Source organism: Conger conger, chromosome 4, assembly GCF_963514075.1.
Source record: "Conger conger chromosome 4, fConCon1.1, whole genome shotgun sequence".
NCBI classification, from domain to species: Eukaryota; Metazoa; Chordata; class Actinopteri; order Anguilliformes; family Congridae; genus Conger; species Conger conger.
Window position 1 is genome coordinate 34,161,588 of NC_083763.1, and position 17,147 is coordinate 34,178,734.

Below are 17,147 nucleotides of genomic sequence, written 5' to 3' on the forward strand. Positions count from 1 at the left end.
AGAAAATGCTTCTCTAACACTTATTTATACTCTTAACTCTGGTCAGCTCAGATATTCTGCACTTGCCAGACTGGCCATAGGAGTAAGTGCTGCAGACATGATAATAGGTGGACAGTCTTGCTGATTCAAATCCTTCCTGGACAAAGCTAGTACCTTGCTTAGTAGGTAAGCTGCAGAGAATAGTTAGTAGGGAAGGATTAAATACCAGACCATGTGGACTATCCACACCAGACCTGGGTCAATTCCGTAATTGTTTTAGATTCAAATAGTTTTCTGTGCTCAATTGATCTTCCCTGGTGCGACTGAGTCAACCAAGATAACCAGCTTTTTGAGAGTATTTCATACAATACACCAGACAAGCTCAGTAAAGCATAGAAGATATTTGAATCCAAAACAATTACATAATTGACCCAGGTCTGACCCACATACTTGAACTGAGACTTGGCAGGATTAGCCACCCAACAACCCCATTAAATATCAGTAACTATCCAGCTGATGTGGAAGAAAATGTGGCATATGCATACTGCGTGAGGAAAGGTCTCATTCCAAGCAAACCATTAATAATAAGGACTGCACAGAGGCTTCCTGCATCATGCACCTGTACAAACACACATTTGCTGTCAGAATTCAAGGGATCAGCACTCAGCCAGCAAGCATAAGCCTCCAGATCAGAGCATAGGCTGCACCAGAGATAATAAAATCGGACCCCTCCTCTTCTCCATCTACACGAGATCCCTTGGCCCCGTTATCTCTGCTCATGGCATCTCCTATCATTGTTATGCCGATGACACCCAACTCTTTCTCTCCTTCCCCCCATCAGACACACAGGTCTCTACCCGTATCTCCGCCTGCCTGAGAGACATCCAGAGCTGGATGGGCAACTATTACATTACATTACATTACGTGGTATTTAGCAGACGCTCTTATCCAGAGCGACGTACAACAAAGTGCAAATCAATCACAAGAACAAGTGCAAAAGTAGACCTGAAGCTCAATCCAGATAAGATGGAGGTGATCTTCATCCCTGCTTTAACCTCTCCCTTCTCTGATTTCACCATCTCACTAGGGGATACCACAGTGACCTCATCCCCTAGTGCAAGAAACCTTGGAGTGGTGATGGACAACAGGCTATCCTTCCTGTACAACATCCGGAGAATCCGACCCTTTCTCACCACCTACTCCACTCAGCTCCTTGTTCAAGCAATGGTCCTGTCCCGCCTGGACTATTGCAATTCTCTGCTGGCTGGCCTTCCAGCATCTGCCATCAGACCCCTACAACTCATCCAGAATGCTGCAGCCCGTCTGGTATTCAATGTTCCCAGACATTCACATGTCACCCCCCAGCTCAGCAACCTCCACTGGCTGCCTGTTATGGCTCGCATCGCATACCAGGCAGTTAAAGGATCAGCCCCTGTGTATATTCAATCCCTTATCAAGATCTATACAACAACAAGACCCCTCCGTTCTGCCACTTTGTGCCATCTGGCGCCTCCCCCTCGCCACACCTGCACTTCACGCTCACGACTGCTGTCTGTCCTGGTGGAATGACCTCCCGGTGGATGTCAGAACGGCAGAGTCTCTGACCTCCTTCAAGCGCAGACTGAAGACCCATCTCTTCAGGCTACACCTTTCCTTCCCCAACTCACAATCACTGTGATTAGCCTTAGACCGTAATGGCACTTATGTATAGATATTGTTACTTGTATAGGTATTGTTGTTTTTTTTGGCTGTTGTTGTATTCTAGCTGCCAACAGTGGTATGCTAGTTTGAATGTTGATTGTACTCTTCAAGGGTTCTGAATTTCTGTATGTTTACACTAGGACTCGGAACTGTACTGTCCTCTCAGGTCCACTTTTGCACTTGTTCTTGTGTTTGATTTGCACTTTGTTGTACGTCGCTCTGGATAAGAGCGTCTGCTAAATGCCACGTAATGTAATGTAATGTAAAATGGATTTTGCATTGAAAAGCTCCACCAATCAAGGAGTATGTTTGTTGGTCTAATGCAGTGGTGCTTACTCCTGGTCCTGGTGGTGAGTAAACTGTAATTAACTGCTTCAATTGATCAATTAAGTGCTGAGTAACAACAAAAGCCAGCACGCCCTGTAGCTCTCCAGGACCAGGAGTGAGGACCACTGCCCTAGGAGGTTGGGCTGACCATCACAGGGGAGGGGCTTACTGTAGAGGAGGTGGGGTTAGTGGTAGGGGAGGCAGGGCTACATTGGCCAGTCTCTGGTAGGGAGAGGTCCTCCAGGCAGTTCCCTGTGTCCTATGTGAGGGGAACAAAATGGGTTGTTAAGACACACACAAACACTGAAAACACAAAAGGATGCATTTTTGAAGCACATACACAGGCTCAGTGGGTTCATTAACAGAGGCACGGCCATTTTTTTGCCAGCCCCGTCGTTTCACCGTTCTAGGAACAATATGTATGAAAACTCTTTTGGTGAGGCAAACGCACTGTTCAATGAATCATGAAAATCTTTAGTAGTTTTTATTAAAAAGATGATTGACAATATTAGCTTTTTTTTGTTTGTTTGTGCTCTTCTACAAACATTTTAAATTGTTGTACAGTTTCTCACCCAATTAGAACACTACTTTTGAACTACTTTTTAGAGTTCTACTTTTGAACGGACTAGTGCCTTTTGCAAAAAGCAGGTTTTTCATGTGCCACGGTTGTTATTAAAATGTATATTATCAGGAGCCGTTGAAAATTAGCCAGTGACTCTATAATGTATGCCATGGTGCAACTACAAGCCACGTGACTCACATAACATATGCATTATACATTGCCAGAGCTATGTGGGGCCAAAATGGCAGAACAGTAGTGATGTCCCTCCAGCAAAGAACTTAACGGCTCTGTTGCCTCCTGACGTCCAGGAATGTGAATAGCACGCAGGGATTTCCGTGTCATTTACCTTGTGCGTAATTCAAAGCCATACGTTGTTATCTCGATAGGCTACAAGCAAACGAGACCTGGTCCATATCATTGTTTTCTCATCGCTTGCAACATTACATCCCTGTCCAGCTTCACAAGCCAATTTCAACCCCTGCTGAAAAAGACACCTTGAGCTTGGTTTTGAAACAGCTGGTTTAAAAAAATAAAATAAAATAAAAAAAAACAGCTGGTTGACCAGTTTGACCAGGTCCATAGGCTAATCCCAGAATCCCAATGTGTCCAATCTGAACACTGTGTACTGTAACAGTTTTATATTCTTGGCTATTGTCGGTTGCATTGCACATATACGCTAATTCAGAAACATTTCTTTAGATTAGTGAAACGTAGCCTATGCTTGAGTGTTCGCATTGAAAAACAATTCTTTCCCACTGTAACAAATGTATTGGTAATAAATATTTGGAAATGGTTGGTTCAATACAGTCATCCATGCATGTTTACGTAGGCTACTGAAATAATTGTAGCTGCCCTGCTTGTTAACATTATTGGCATTTGGCAGACACTCTTATCCAGAGAACAGTCATGCTGATTTTATGTAGGCTACAACCAAATACATGAACCCACTTCCCTGTTTTAAATTGCCAAATTTGTTTGTCAGATATGACCCACAAAGGTAAACTGACATTTTGTGTAGGATGATATGCTATAATAATGACACAAAATCTGGCTAAATATTTTTGCATGGCCAAAATTGGGGGAATTCAAGTTCCCTGCCATCTCCGCTTTCTGGATCTGGACAGTGTCAGATATTGTGGGTTGGGTTTTCATAGTAGCCTATGTGGGTGTGAGCATGATGAAGTCACCCAGAAAAGTGAAAAGACTTTTGCTGAAACATACATTGTTGTACACTACGCTGGGGGAGTGCAGGAGGGCGGAGTTTTAGCCGTTTTGTTCCTACACTTTGAAGAATGTGGAGGGAGGGAGTCCACAAAGATAGGTTTCTGGGGCATGGAGTGGAGGAGGATGGTAGTGGATTTAAGAAGTATGCACTTTCCGGCTAATGGGACGCACCCGTTGTCATGACAGGCTATTTCTGACCTCTTTCAAGATGGCAGTTAGCTCAGCTAACATTAGCTATTGATAGTTGCTTGTTCGTTACTAGTAGCTAGCGATACAACAGTACAAAGCTATACTTAAGCTATTCAAAATAAATATATTTGTGTTACCCCAACTAATGTGTTACTTACCTAGCTAGCTATCTATCCAAACTTCAAGCTTAAGTTTCCCTGCTGCTCTAGGATCTGATTTCACAGAATAACTAAGTAACATTGTGTCTTTACATACTCATATTTTACACCACAAAAAACAGCATCTCTGGTTAGTCTGTAGCTATTCTAGCCATCAAATGTCTATCAGTGTGTCTTATTGGGTTAGCTAGCTAGCTCTATGCTTAGCTAGCTAGTCTATATCCGCTTGGTGGTAAATTAATGTTAACATTACTAGCTATCTTCTCTGTTCATTCTCTTTCACTGCCCACCGCTACATTATGGATACCTATCATACCTAGCAAGCAAGATAAACAGAGCTAGCTAGTAACTGGCTTTGAGCATGCTGTAACGTTAGTGTTGGAAAGTTGAAATGTAATAACATCATATTGAAATGTTGGAAATATTAAGTTGAAAACCTCCCTCCGGGTTGGGAACGAGTCTTTGCCCCAAGTGAAGGAGTTCAAGTATCTCGGGGGTCTTGTTCACGAGTGAGGGTAGAAGGGAGCGTGAGATCGACACGCGGATCGGTGCAGCGTCAGCAGTAATGCGGGCGTTGCACCGGATCGTCGTGGTGAAGAGGGAGCTGAGCTGGAAGGCGAAGCTCTCCATTTACTGGTCGATCTACATCCCAACCCTCACCTATGGTCACAAGCTTTGGGTAGTGACCGAAAGAAAGAGATCGCGTATACAAGCGGCCAAAATGAGCTTCCTCCGTAGGGTGGTCGGGCTCAGCTCAGATAGGGTGAGGAGCTCGGACATCCGGAGGGACCTCGGAGTAGAGCCGCTGCTCCTTCGCGTCGAAAGGAGCCAATTGAGATGGTTCGGGCATCTGATCAGGAATGCTCCCGGGCGCCTCCCTTTGGAGGTTTTCCGGGCTCGTCCAACTGGGCGGAGACCCCGAGGTAGACCCAGAGCCAGCTGGAGAGATTATATATCTCTCCTGGCCTGGGGACACCTTGGGATCCCCCAGGAGGAGCTAGAATGTGTTGCTGGGGAGAGGGACGCCTGGAATACCCGGATTTGCCTACTAACACCGCGACCCGACTCCGGATAAGCGGGTGATGATGGATGGATGGATGGATTGAAATGTAATACATCATATACCTGTACGGTAATATGTACCTAATATGCACTCATATCAGAAGCCATATTAATGTGATAATCATGATTGGTAGCCACAAATGTGAAATCGACATACTGTTCTGCGGGGACTCGCGGAGTAAAAATAAAATGTATTCTGCAATGATTTCCCAATACTGGCCCAATTGGTGCCAAACCAATCAGAGTGGGCTTATCTTCATCAAACGAATCGGAGTTGACTTATCGTCATCAAGTATTGAGAAATCATTGGGGCAGGACAGACAGCTGTTGGGCGGGAACAAGCCCGTCTGAAACTGTATAAAAGATGGTGTACAGCTGAACAATGTCGGGTCACTCGGCAGAGTTGCTTTATCAGAATATATTATTAGAGAATAAATATTGATATTCTGGAGGATTCTGCCTCATCCTCGTTATTGAAAAACTTTAAAGAAATTCTACACAAAGTCTGGGAATCTTTGTTTTCGTTTGGAAAACCACAACATTACCTAGTTTGAACAGTAAAGTTAGCCAAACTTCATCTCCTATGGTAGGTTGGTCACGTAGTGAGCTAGCAAACATATGTTTAGCTAATCTGTCTCGTCAGCAGCTATGGAAATGATCTTGTGATGGAGCTGTCATGTTTTCTTTTTCTGTTGTGCTCTGGGGTGAAGTTGCCCCAAAGGATCTAGGATCAGATTTCCCTCGCCAAATCCTAACCTTAACCATAAGTAAATTAAAAAAATAACAGACCCTCGATCACAATGAAAAGCAGTCTGACTTTCTTGTTTTTACCTTGTTTTTTTCATAACTTCATATGCTCACACAACCCTACAGAAGTTTCACCACATGCAATGCCATGTAATTCCAATGGGGGGGGAAGAAGAAGGGTGAAACTGATGTAGGATTAGATGGATGCATTTTTAAATATGACAGGTGGTCTTTATTATAAAAATGTTTGTCCTGGAGCACCTGTTAAGACCTAATCATGAACACCAGTACGTACCAAGATATTTAAATAACAAAACAATGCACCAGTACGTACAAACAAAACACCAGTACGTACCAAGATATTTAGATAACAAAACAATGCAAAGGCTTAGAAGATTTCTATTTTCATTTAAAAATTTAACTTTTGAATGCAATTCACTTATGATTATCTGCTTATATAAGTACGCATATCATATAATGAAAGTGTTCATAGACAATTTTATACAGTTTAAAGCATTTTTAATCATGAAAAGACTGGTTTAAGCAGGTGGGTTTAATGTTGTGTCTGATTGGTGTGTATATTTACTGATTACAGACATCTTTATATCAGTGGTCATGCTAATGCAGTATTCTGCATTATATATATGCAGGAAAACAAAATGCAGTTAAAAATGTATCTTGTGTTCCAAACAAGCAGATATTTTAAGGTTAACTTTGTCATATTAAAATATTAACTTTGTCAACTTCGACCGACCCATGATATTTACATGGTCCTGGGTAGCAAGTAATAGAAAGTAAAGCGCATGCATCTCTTTCATCTCTTCTCTTTTTGCACTAGCTTAGTGACCTAGCTAACTAGTTAGTTTAAAACAAACTGAAAAAAAACACTTGCAATGGCACAAGCCAAATGGTAGCTGAAAGTTTTGCAAAATCAGCCATTGCAATGCTTCTGGACAATTACGTTCAACTATTTCATTTTTGACTCATGGGTTCAAGGCCTGTTGGCTACTTCATTGAAGCTCTTTCTGCTGTGACATTCATGTGTAAGGGCCATTACGTATTTCATAGGTAACAGTCTTAAACTACTAACAGTTCTCTTTTCTTTTTAAATGGTCAAATACAAATTATATTTGTCATTAATAGTTCAAGTTATTATGGCAAAATTAGTGGACTTTATTCAGAACGCCAGTGGAATATTGTAAAACACAGATTTTTAAATGGTTTACTTTCTAAAAACACAAGATATCGTCAGTCAGGGCAACCACTGTTTATATAGATATGATTACATTACCTTCCAGTAAAAAAAAGTCTGGAAATTCAACCCAAAAACAAATTAATGCATTGTGTGTTGGAAGCCTTGGCAGTGCATAGGTCAAGATAATGTTCTCGGTGCTTCTGTGAATTTCCTGTCTTTTTCGGCTTTTGCCAATCATTATGACATTATCTTTCACGTTCAACATAGTTTTTGGGTTGAATATGTATATGTTTGTGAATTTTTACATAGATAGCATCATGGTGGTAACATGGGGAACATGATGGGACATGTACACAGCCCTTGTCTACTGGGTTAGGAGGAATGGCGGTGGTGGGGTATGTGTGTAGGAATGTCTCTTTGAAGGATGTAGATACTCTCCTTTAATTAACTTTGAAGTAAAGCAGTTCCTTGGGAGCTGCCTACAGCTGAAAAAATCCTCCAGATTCCAAAGTCCTTCCACTCAAAACTGAAATAGACTTGTCAGAACTGTGTGCATGTGTAAGAAAGAAGCGTATCTGTCTCTGTCTATGTTGTGTGTGCTTTTCTGAATGTGTATCCATGCTATGTGTGTTTATATGTGTATGTTTGCATGATGTGTACATTTTTGTGAATTCTATGTGTGTTTGTGCGCATCCTGTGTATACGCATACAATTGTGCATGTGTGTGTGCGTGTGTGTGTGTATGTATCTGAATGGGTGTGTTTTATAAAGTTATCGTAGAGGGAGTGGAGTCTTGGTAGGAATACAGGTCTGTATTTATCTCTAATCAGTTATTATGGTCAAAGGTTCTCCTCTGACCCTAAGCAAGCATAGACAGGCTACCATTAAGGACAGTAAGCCCATGCAGAGATACACACACATAGCATGCCCATACATCCACATACACACAAAGCCACAAAGCACATTCCCGGAGCATACACACACAGAAACGAGCACACAAATGTACAGTAAATACAGCATACACATGCGTGTACACACATTAGTCTGACTGAAGGCGATAATTCTTAGGGGAAGACTGTGTTTCAGCAGAGCAGAAGAAGGAATGTTGAGGAGGAATGCTTAGTGTGGGAGGATTTCCCACAAGCCCTTTTCACTATCTGACCTGTGACACTGGTACCAACAATATCGCTCGGGGGACCATTGTGCTACAGTACTTCTGACCCGAACACCATGGTCCACCAGACTGAATGTGAATATGAATGTGTGAGTATAGCTATGAGTGTATATTTAGAATGTGATGCAACAAACAAGAACAATAACAGAGCAATCTTCAAATGACCAGCAGCTTCAGAAAATATTCAGACCCCTTTATTTTTTGCACACTTTAGATAGATAGATAGATAGATAGATAGATAGATAGATAGATAGATACTTTATTCATCCCAAGGGAAATTTTAGAAATCTACTTTATTGTAGATTTAATTTGAAATGGATAACATCTTTGCCCATCAAACTACACTCAATAACCCATAATGATAAACTGAAAATATGTTTTCAGAATTCTTTGCAAATTTCTTCCAAATCTTAAAGCTCTCATTTACATTACATTTACAAGTATTAAGACCCCTTGCTGTGGCACTCCAAATTGTGTGCATCCTGTGTGCTTTAATTATCCTTGAAAGTGTCTAGAACTTGATTGGAGTCCACCTGTGGCAAATTGAATGGAGTAGATGTTTAAAAAGGCATACCCCTGTGTGTATATAAGGTCCCACAATTCACACTGCATATCAGGACAAAAACCAAGTCCAAGGAACTCTCTGTAGACTTCTGCAATAAAATTGTGGCGTGGCATAGATCAGAACAAGGGTAGAAAACCATTTCTAAATCTTTGAGTGTTCCCAGGAGCAATAATTGTGAAATGGAAGAAGCTTGGAACCACCAAGACTGTTCCCAGAGTCGGCCAATCTGAGTAACTGTGCAAGAAGGGCCTTGGTCAGGGAGGTGACCAAGAACCCAATGGTCACTATAACAGAGCTTCGGAAGTCCTCTGCAGGGATGGGTGTACCTGCTGGAAGGACAATCAGCACTCCATCAATCAGCCATGCCACTTTTTGTGCAAAAAAAAAAACCCTGACTCAAAAGTTTTGTTTGAGCCATGCCCCAAACAAAACAATGGCGCCATTGTGAAAACCTGCATAAACTTAAGCAAATTAACGCTCAAATGAGACTTAATGCCAACCCACCAAATAATACCGCCACCTTGTTCCAAATTGCATCTTTTAAAATTGTGCAGTGGGCAGAGACTGGGAAAAAGCTGAGATTTTCTTGCCCTTTAAGTGTATCAGGGAATTACATTACATTACAAGGCATTTACCAGATGCTCTTATCCAGAGCGACGTACAACGAAGTGCAGATCAAACACAAGTAAAAGTGTTAAGAGGACCTGAGAGGACAGTACGGTTCCGAGTCCTAGTGTGACCATACAGATACAATCGGAACCCTTGAAGAATACATCAACGGAATGAATGCGTGAATAAGTGTAGGTGTGGTTGTGAAGGTGTGAGTGAATGTTTGAGTATGCACAGAAGTGAGCAAGGTATGTATGTCTGGTAAACTGCATAGCTTGTGACTGGTGCTCCTCCTCAGTGGCAGGGTGATGTGATGGAGAGAATGATATAGAAATACTAGATGGAGTAAAGATAAACAGAAAACAGAGGATTGAATGGAGACCACGAACAAGGCCTGTGTGAACTCAGATCTTCTGCCAAGAGCCACCACTCCTTAACACACCACCCAGAATGGGTAGGGATGATTAGAGAATCAAGAAAAACCAGGAAAAAACCCACAGGGGTGGCCACACACCCCAGGCAGGCTGGAGAGGAAGCTCAGATCACAGGCAAGTGCTGACTGCCAAGTGCTTGCATTTCCTTTCATTCAACAAGGCTTCCCATGTGAAGTTGGAGCCACTGCCTCACAGGACACAAACACATTCTTAGAACACTTCTCTCCTGCCGAAGGAACCTTTTTCCCTGCATGCCATCTTAAACAATGGTCTGTGGATGTCTAGTGGTTTTGGGAGGATTTTCTAAGGTGGTTTGTTTGCCTTGGAAAGTAGTATAAAATATCTTAATGGTAAATCCTGTAAGGAACGTATTGAGCATAGGGCATCTCATCTCAGTTTTGACACATCTCTCTACCTGCTGTACAATCATTTACATTACATTTACATTTTAGTCATTTGGCAGACGCTTTTAATCCAAAGCGACTTACAAGTGCATAGGTTCTACCACAAGTCAGAGCATCACATCCAGAAACTAGCAAAATACACAGGAAATGCTGTTCTAAACATAGTTGTCATCAGAATTTTATTTTTTATTTTTTATTTTTTATTATTATTTTTTTTTGGGGGGGGGGGTTAGACAAGGATAGGGATATCAGAAAGGAGGGGCAGAGGAAGTCAGGAGGGAGGACTACGGTAGAGTTTGAAAAGGTGGGTTTTGAGTCTGCGTCGAAATAGGGGGAGGGATTCTGCTGTTCTGACAGTGGTAGGCAGGTCATTCCACCACTGAGGAACCAGAACGGAAAACAGGCGTGAACGTGCAGCTCGACCGCCAGGTGCACGTAGAGAGGGAACCGTAAGGCGACCAGAGCTGGCAGACCGGAGTGGTCTAGCTGGGGAGTAGGGAGTGATCAGGGATTGTATGTAAGGTGGGGCAGTCCCCTTAGCAGCCTGAAATGCCAACACTAGGGCCTTGAAACGGATGCGTGCGGCAATGGGAAGCCAGTGGAGGCCAATGCGAAGCGGGGTGACATGAGCCGACCTGGGCTGATTGGTGATCAGGCGGGCTACAGCATTCTGGACCAGCTGGAGGGGCTTGATGGCACACGCTGGGAGACCGGCTAGGAGGGAGTTGCAGTAATCCAGGCGGGAAATGACGAGCGCCTGGACTAGGAGCTGGGTGGCTTTCTCAGTCAGGAGATGACGGATACGGCGTATATTATACAGAAAGAACCTGCAGGTTCTGGCAGTGGAGGATACTTGCGGAGCCAGGGTGAGGCAGTTATCAAGAGTCACCCCAAGATTCTTTGCCGTACGGGAGGAGGAAACTACAAAGTCCTCAACAGTCAATGAGAGGTCGATTGACGGAGAGGACTTAGCAGGGATGTAGAGAAGCTCAATTTTGGCAAGGTTGAGCTTCAGGTGATGGGAAGTCATCCACGCAGAGATATCAGCCAAGCAGGCAGAGATCCGTGTGGTGATTTGGGTGTCGGGGGAGAAGGAAATGAAGAGTTGGGTGTCATCAGCGTAGGAGTGATAAGAAAAGCCGTGGGAAGAGATAACAGAACCAAGAGACATGGTGTATAGCGAGAAGAGGAGAGGCCCAAGAACCGAGCCCTGCGGGACTCCAGTTCGTAGGGGTTGAGGGTCGGAGACTGCGCCCCTCCAAGTCACCTGGTAGGAGCGACCAGAGAGGTAGGAGGAAAACCAAGCGAGTGCAGAACCTGTGACACCCATCCCAGACAGCGATGAGAGCAGAATCTCATGGTTGACTGTATCGAAGGCGGCTGATAGGTCGAGGAAGATGAGGACAGAGGAGAGGGATTTTGCTTTAGCAGAGTGGTGTGCCTCAGTGACCGCGAGCAGGGCGGTTTCAGTGGAGTGGCCACTCTTGAAGCCAGACTGGTTGGGGTCATGGAGATTGTTGTGGGGAAGATAAGTGGACAGTTGGGAGCAGACCGCCCGTTCCAGGGTTTTAGCGAGAAAGGGAAGAAGAGAGACAGGCCGGTAGTTGTTCAGGGCAGAGGGGTCAAGAGTAGGTTTTTTGAGGATGGGAGTGACTCTGGCCCTCTTCAGGGAAGAGGGCATGGTGCTGGAAGAGAGGGAGGTTCCATTTCCTGTTGTCTGCTCAGTTGGGTGTCTGTACTGTACTGTAACTCACACTGTTTCTGTACACTTTCCAGGACTTTCATGAAGGGCTGCATGTCTGTTCCTCTACTTAATAAAATAAATCCCATAAAACATTGATTAGAAGCACCATTAAGTAGATTATGTGTTGTTTTAATTAATTTTATTGTTTTATTCAACTTGAAGCATGAACAAAAGCATTTACATTTGGATATGTCCAGGATTGAAGACACAAGGCCAATCACTTGCACAAATTTTCAACAAGCCAGGGCTGCAAAGAGTGAGTTTACATGTGGTGAACACATTTGGTGGCCATGATGGCTGTCTTAAAATTGTGGGACACAGAAAGGATTCCATGTACATCTGTGAATTAAGAATGACAAATGGGAAAAGTCATGAAAAAATAAAGATGTTTATTATCTTTCAGCTGTTCAATGCCTCTTTCGGCTCATTCATTCAATGGCTCATTCAGCTCTTTTCGGCTCAGTGGCTCTTTCGTTCGTTCACTCCTTTAGGTTATTCGTTCACCAGCTCAGTATGGTTCCACGGCTCGCTGACGTAGGTACATACAGTCGTTCATTTCTGATTGTTTGAGTGGCATTTCGGTAAGCCTATCGGGTTAATCACACAATGCTGTCCTGATAAGTAGCCATTGGACACTGCGCAAGTCACCAAAATCACTGTCTTTGGCTAAGCGGGGCGGGCAGATCTCAGCGCTTGGGAAGAGAGCCAAACGAATGAATCTTCCATGAAGAAGCCTCGGTTCGTTCATTTAAATGATTTGTTCGAAAAGATCCATTCATTCGTGAACTGCCCATCAGACATCGCACACACTATGGAAAATAATGACCCAATAACAAAATACAGATGAGAGACAATCTTTTCCCCTCCTTTTTAGCGTGCATTTGACTGGGGTGGGGCTTACTTTGCTGGCATGTACCTGCAGGATGCAAGTCACCTGCAGGCTATCCCCAGGATACAAATACCGTGGCCCACTGCATTCCTGGTCGCCCTACATTCGATCATATCGCCCCATACTGCACTGAACCATTTCTAAACAGGGAGCCAGTGAGGGCTCATTTTTATTTTCACTTTATGGAAGTAATTTCAGTTCCATGAAATTATGGAACTCAGCTATCCATTTTTATTTTCATCAAGGATACTTTAATTTCAATACTAACTTAAAGTGCATCAAGTGTGGCACCAGGGGAAACAAATATGTTGCCATTACATTTTAGTCATTTGGCAGACGCTTTTAATCCAAAGCGACTTACAAGTGCATAGGTTCTACCATAAGTCAAAGCATCACATCCAGAACTAGCAAAATACAAAATGAAATGCTGTTCTAAACATAGTTGTCATCATAAGTGCATTTTCTTTTTTTTCTTTTTTTTTGGGGGGGGGGGGGAATCAGGAGGGAGGACTAAGGTAGAGTTTGAAAAGGTGGGTTTTGAGTCTGCGTCGAAATAGGGGGAGGGATTCTGCTGTTCTGACAGTGGTAGGCAAGTCACTCCACCACTGAGGAACCAGAACGGAAAACAGGCGTGAACGTGCAGCTCGACCGCCAGGTGCACGTAGAGAGGGAACCATAAGGCGACCAGAGCTGGCAGACCGGAGTGGTCTAGCTGGGGAGTAGGGAGTGATCAGGGATTGTATGTAAGGTGGGGCAGTCCCCTTAGCAGCCTGAAATGCCAACACTAGGGCATTGAAACGGATGCGTGCAGCAATAGGAAGCCAGTGGAGGCCAATGAGAAGCGGGGTGACATGAGCCGACCTGGGCTGACTGGTGATCAGGCGATTACAGCTGTGTTGGGCCATTGATCGAGTGAACAAAATTGAATAGGTCAACCAGCTGTAAAACATCTTTAAACAGAGGGTTAGAGGGGCAACAGATATGAATATTAAAATTACCAAGGATCTAAATTCCATCAGATCTTGACATGACTGAAGACAAAGAATCTGCTAAATCTGAAATAAATAGCTTATTTAATTTGGGTGGTCTGTATACATATAGCACCAGATTTGACAGTGCTGCGATGATGCGGCTTCCAGGGAAGGCAGCACAAGGGAGAGACTGACGGATCCGGGGTGATAGGCTGAAGCCAGGCATATCTCAGTTCCAATGATGGCCAGGAGATGAAGCAATAATGCCCGCCAAGCATGAGAGCGGTCGTTATGAGAAGATACGCCCTAATCTTCAGCGCGACACCTCCTCTCTGCCCCTGTCAGTGGCAGAGCATACATGGCGGGCATCAAATACCAGCTGGTATCACCAAGAATAGAGGAGGGGAGTAAAGCTTCTGGCCAGCCAAATTCCTGTTGCATAGAGCTTTGTTGCAATTATGGATATTGAATAAGGCTAGTACGATCGTACAACATTAGAGACGAGACATTACCAATGAGCAGAGACGCAAACAGAACAAAAACGAATAACACAGGTAGGAGACCGCTTGCCAGCACACACTTGGAGACACCCATAGGCGCCATCATCCTTCCTTCCACTATGACATGCACAAAAAGGGGGTCCCTGCCATCCTGCCAAAGCTATGGGTTGTGTGGCCGACCTCACTGACAGATAATTGCCAGTATTGGAAATGGAAACTAAATTATATTATGGGTCTTATGAGGTGTAAAATACTGTATTTTGCTTACTAAACTACACGTTTTATCCAGAAAAAAATTATTTGCCCTTCCCCCTGCCTGCCACCCTCCCCCTACCTGTTTCAATTTCCCTCTCCTTGCACTCTCCTCAGGCAGCAAAAGGTCATGGAGATAAAAAAAGAAAAAATAAGTACAACAATGACAATAATAGCATCTTGTACACTAATATATTAATTGAGGTCCATTTATTTATGTTTTTCTCAAACACCCAACCCAATATTTTGTCAAATACATCAATAAGTCAAACACATTCCACATTCCATAATATTTATTATTCAAAAGGCTGGCTCCTTCAAAGGTGTTTTCACTGTCTTCCTCACAAACATGAGGAGAATGCCTGTACTTGGCAACTGCATTATGGTTACTGGTCAGAGAAGCTCACTCACGGTGTTCCAGAGCGCCTATACAAAACTTAGATAATAGTAGTCCTATGTACAAGTACTTTTGGGGAAGTATGCAACAGTGAAACGGACAACAATTATACTTCGTTCAGAGAAATTGTGTAAACAATGGATATTCTACCAACATTTCTCCGAGTTCCAAAATTTTTAGATTTAGTAACTTATGCTTTTGGTTCGCTGGACCCTTGCCGTGAAAAGGACACTGATATTACCCCATTTCTTGTAGTATGTGGATGTTACAAAATAAGGTACTGAAGCAATGGCATTTTAAAATAGGTTATACAGATATACAGATGAAACAGTCTGTGCACCTAAACATTCAGAAACATAGTCACCCCCCCCCCCCCCCCCCCCCCCCCACGCACACATAAACACTGTCTACAAAATGAGCTGTTAGGGCTTACGTTCCTCTGTAGATGTGACTGGTCAACAAATGTACCATCTTACCTATAATTACATATGTTAGCTCAGGTGGAGAATGATATCATGCATCAAGGTACACAATTTCTCTGAAGTGCACATGTAAGTACTGCTCGTAGAATATTGGAACTAATGCAATATTTGTTTGGTCCACAGAAGTCAAAATAAGGTAGATCTGATCCGTGTGTTACAAGTACCTGCCTTTTTTTATGTTGCGGTGCCGTGCAGTCCGTGATAACTACGATCCAGCTCACGTGATTACCTTCACAGACACAACAAGGCTTTCATCGTGCTTGGGCTTGCATGAGCGACACGGTCCGGAGTGGATTGGTATGCAATGTGCAGCGGCATAAAAAATAAAGAACGCAGTCTTTGTTTTGTCTAGTGAAGGCTGAAGATGCGATTTAAGATGGATTACTACGCTTTCCATCAGATTTTATGTACCGAGAAAATATAGGAATTATACCGACTGTGCCAAAACCGCAGAAATTTTAGACCGTTAAAAATAATCATCGAATTATATTAAATAGAAAAAAACATTACGAGCAGGCATGCGGTGAAACACACGGGTAACTTTCATTTTTAAAATAAACAAGACTTACCATGGTTGAACGCGAGCGGTCAAGGTCGGTCATGAAAGTCTGTCAAAACAATTTGTATCCAGACCCAAGCTCAGGCAACCGCTCTCCCCCCGTCTAAACAAATGAGCTTTCAGTAGCGTTGGAGAGACTTTGGCTACATATTTGTGGACATCACTGCTGTCACATCACGGGGTTCACAATCCGGAGACCTGAGACTGACGGTGCTACCCTCTATCCTCTCCACCAGCGGTAACTCCGTATTTAGGAATGTGCAACAGCTGGAAATGGGGCGAAGGAAGTTTCTGCCGCCTGCGTACAGAAGGTGGCGGAACGGAACGTCCAATTGGTTGCGCTAACAGACACTGTAGAATTAACAATAACATACAGAGAAAAGAGAAACTTTTATAAGGAAAATACCAACATATTCTAATTTCAAGCGCCCATTAGATATGAAGTTGAAGCTCATCCTCCCAGTCAAAGTTAAGGGGAGCTCTAGCTGCAGTTTAATTTTAGACGAGCGCTGTAATTTCAGACTGTGCTAAAGTGCCACAACAAAGGTTGCGTTTATGTAGCTTAATATATTTACTTCTTGTGTGTATTGCCTTTATAGTTTAATAAGCACAATAATTGGACCGTAAACTATAAACAAAGTTACTATTGGCACACATTCACGTTTCAGATAACACGTTACATATTAAGATAACATGCGTACAATGAATAATCGATAAATAAATACAATATAACCGCAAGCGGTAATGTGTCAGAAACAGCTTTCTTGCTGACATATGAATGCTCAAATTTAGACTTTATGGACTTTTGGTCATGACATAACATGCAAATGTTAAAGTTATTTGGTAATTTGGTTTAAGAGTTATGCTTATTTATTTTATTTCCCCCTGTAATAGCTCAACCTTTTGACCCAGTAAGACTAAAGTATACAGGCAACCTTCGTTTATTAGGGCAAATACGTCTATCGGTTTTGCGTGAATCCAACTTTGCTTTCAGAAGTTATTAGCGTAAGATGTTTTTTCAGC

The 17,147-nt window shown here is 43.1% G+C and overlaps 1 protein-coding gene across 2 annotated transcripts in view; it reads right to left on the minus strand.

Moving 5' to 3' along the window:
* Nucleotides 1-16,363, minus strand: part of phldb2b (pleckstrin homology-like domain, family B, member 2b) — an 85,053-nt gene extending 68,690 nt beyond the window's left edge. For both annotated transcript variants that reach the window (XM_061238645.1, XM_061238644.1), the window contains exons 1-2: nucleotides 16,135-16,363; nucleotides 2,177-2,266 (exon numbers count right to left, since the gene is read on the minus strand). In XM_061238645.1, the coding sequence (XP_061094629.1) occupies nucleotides 2,177-2,266; nucleotides 16,135-16,167 (123 nt within the window). In that variant the 5' untranslated portion in view covers nucleotides 16,168-16,363. The remainder of the gene's footprint in view (nucleotides 1-2,176; nucleotides 2,267-16,134) is intronic.
* Between the last annotated feature and the right edge of the window lie 784 nt (nucleotides 16,364-17,147).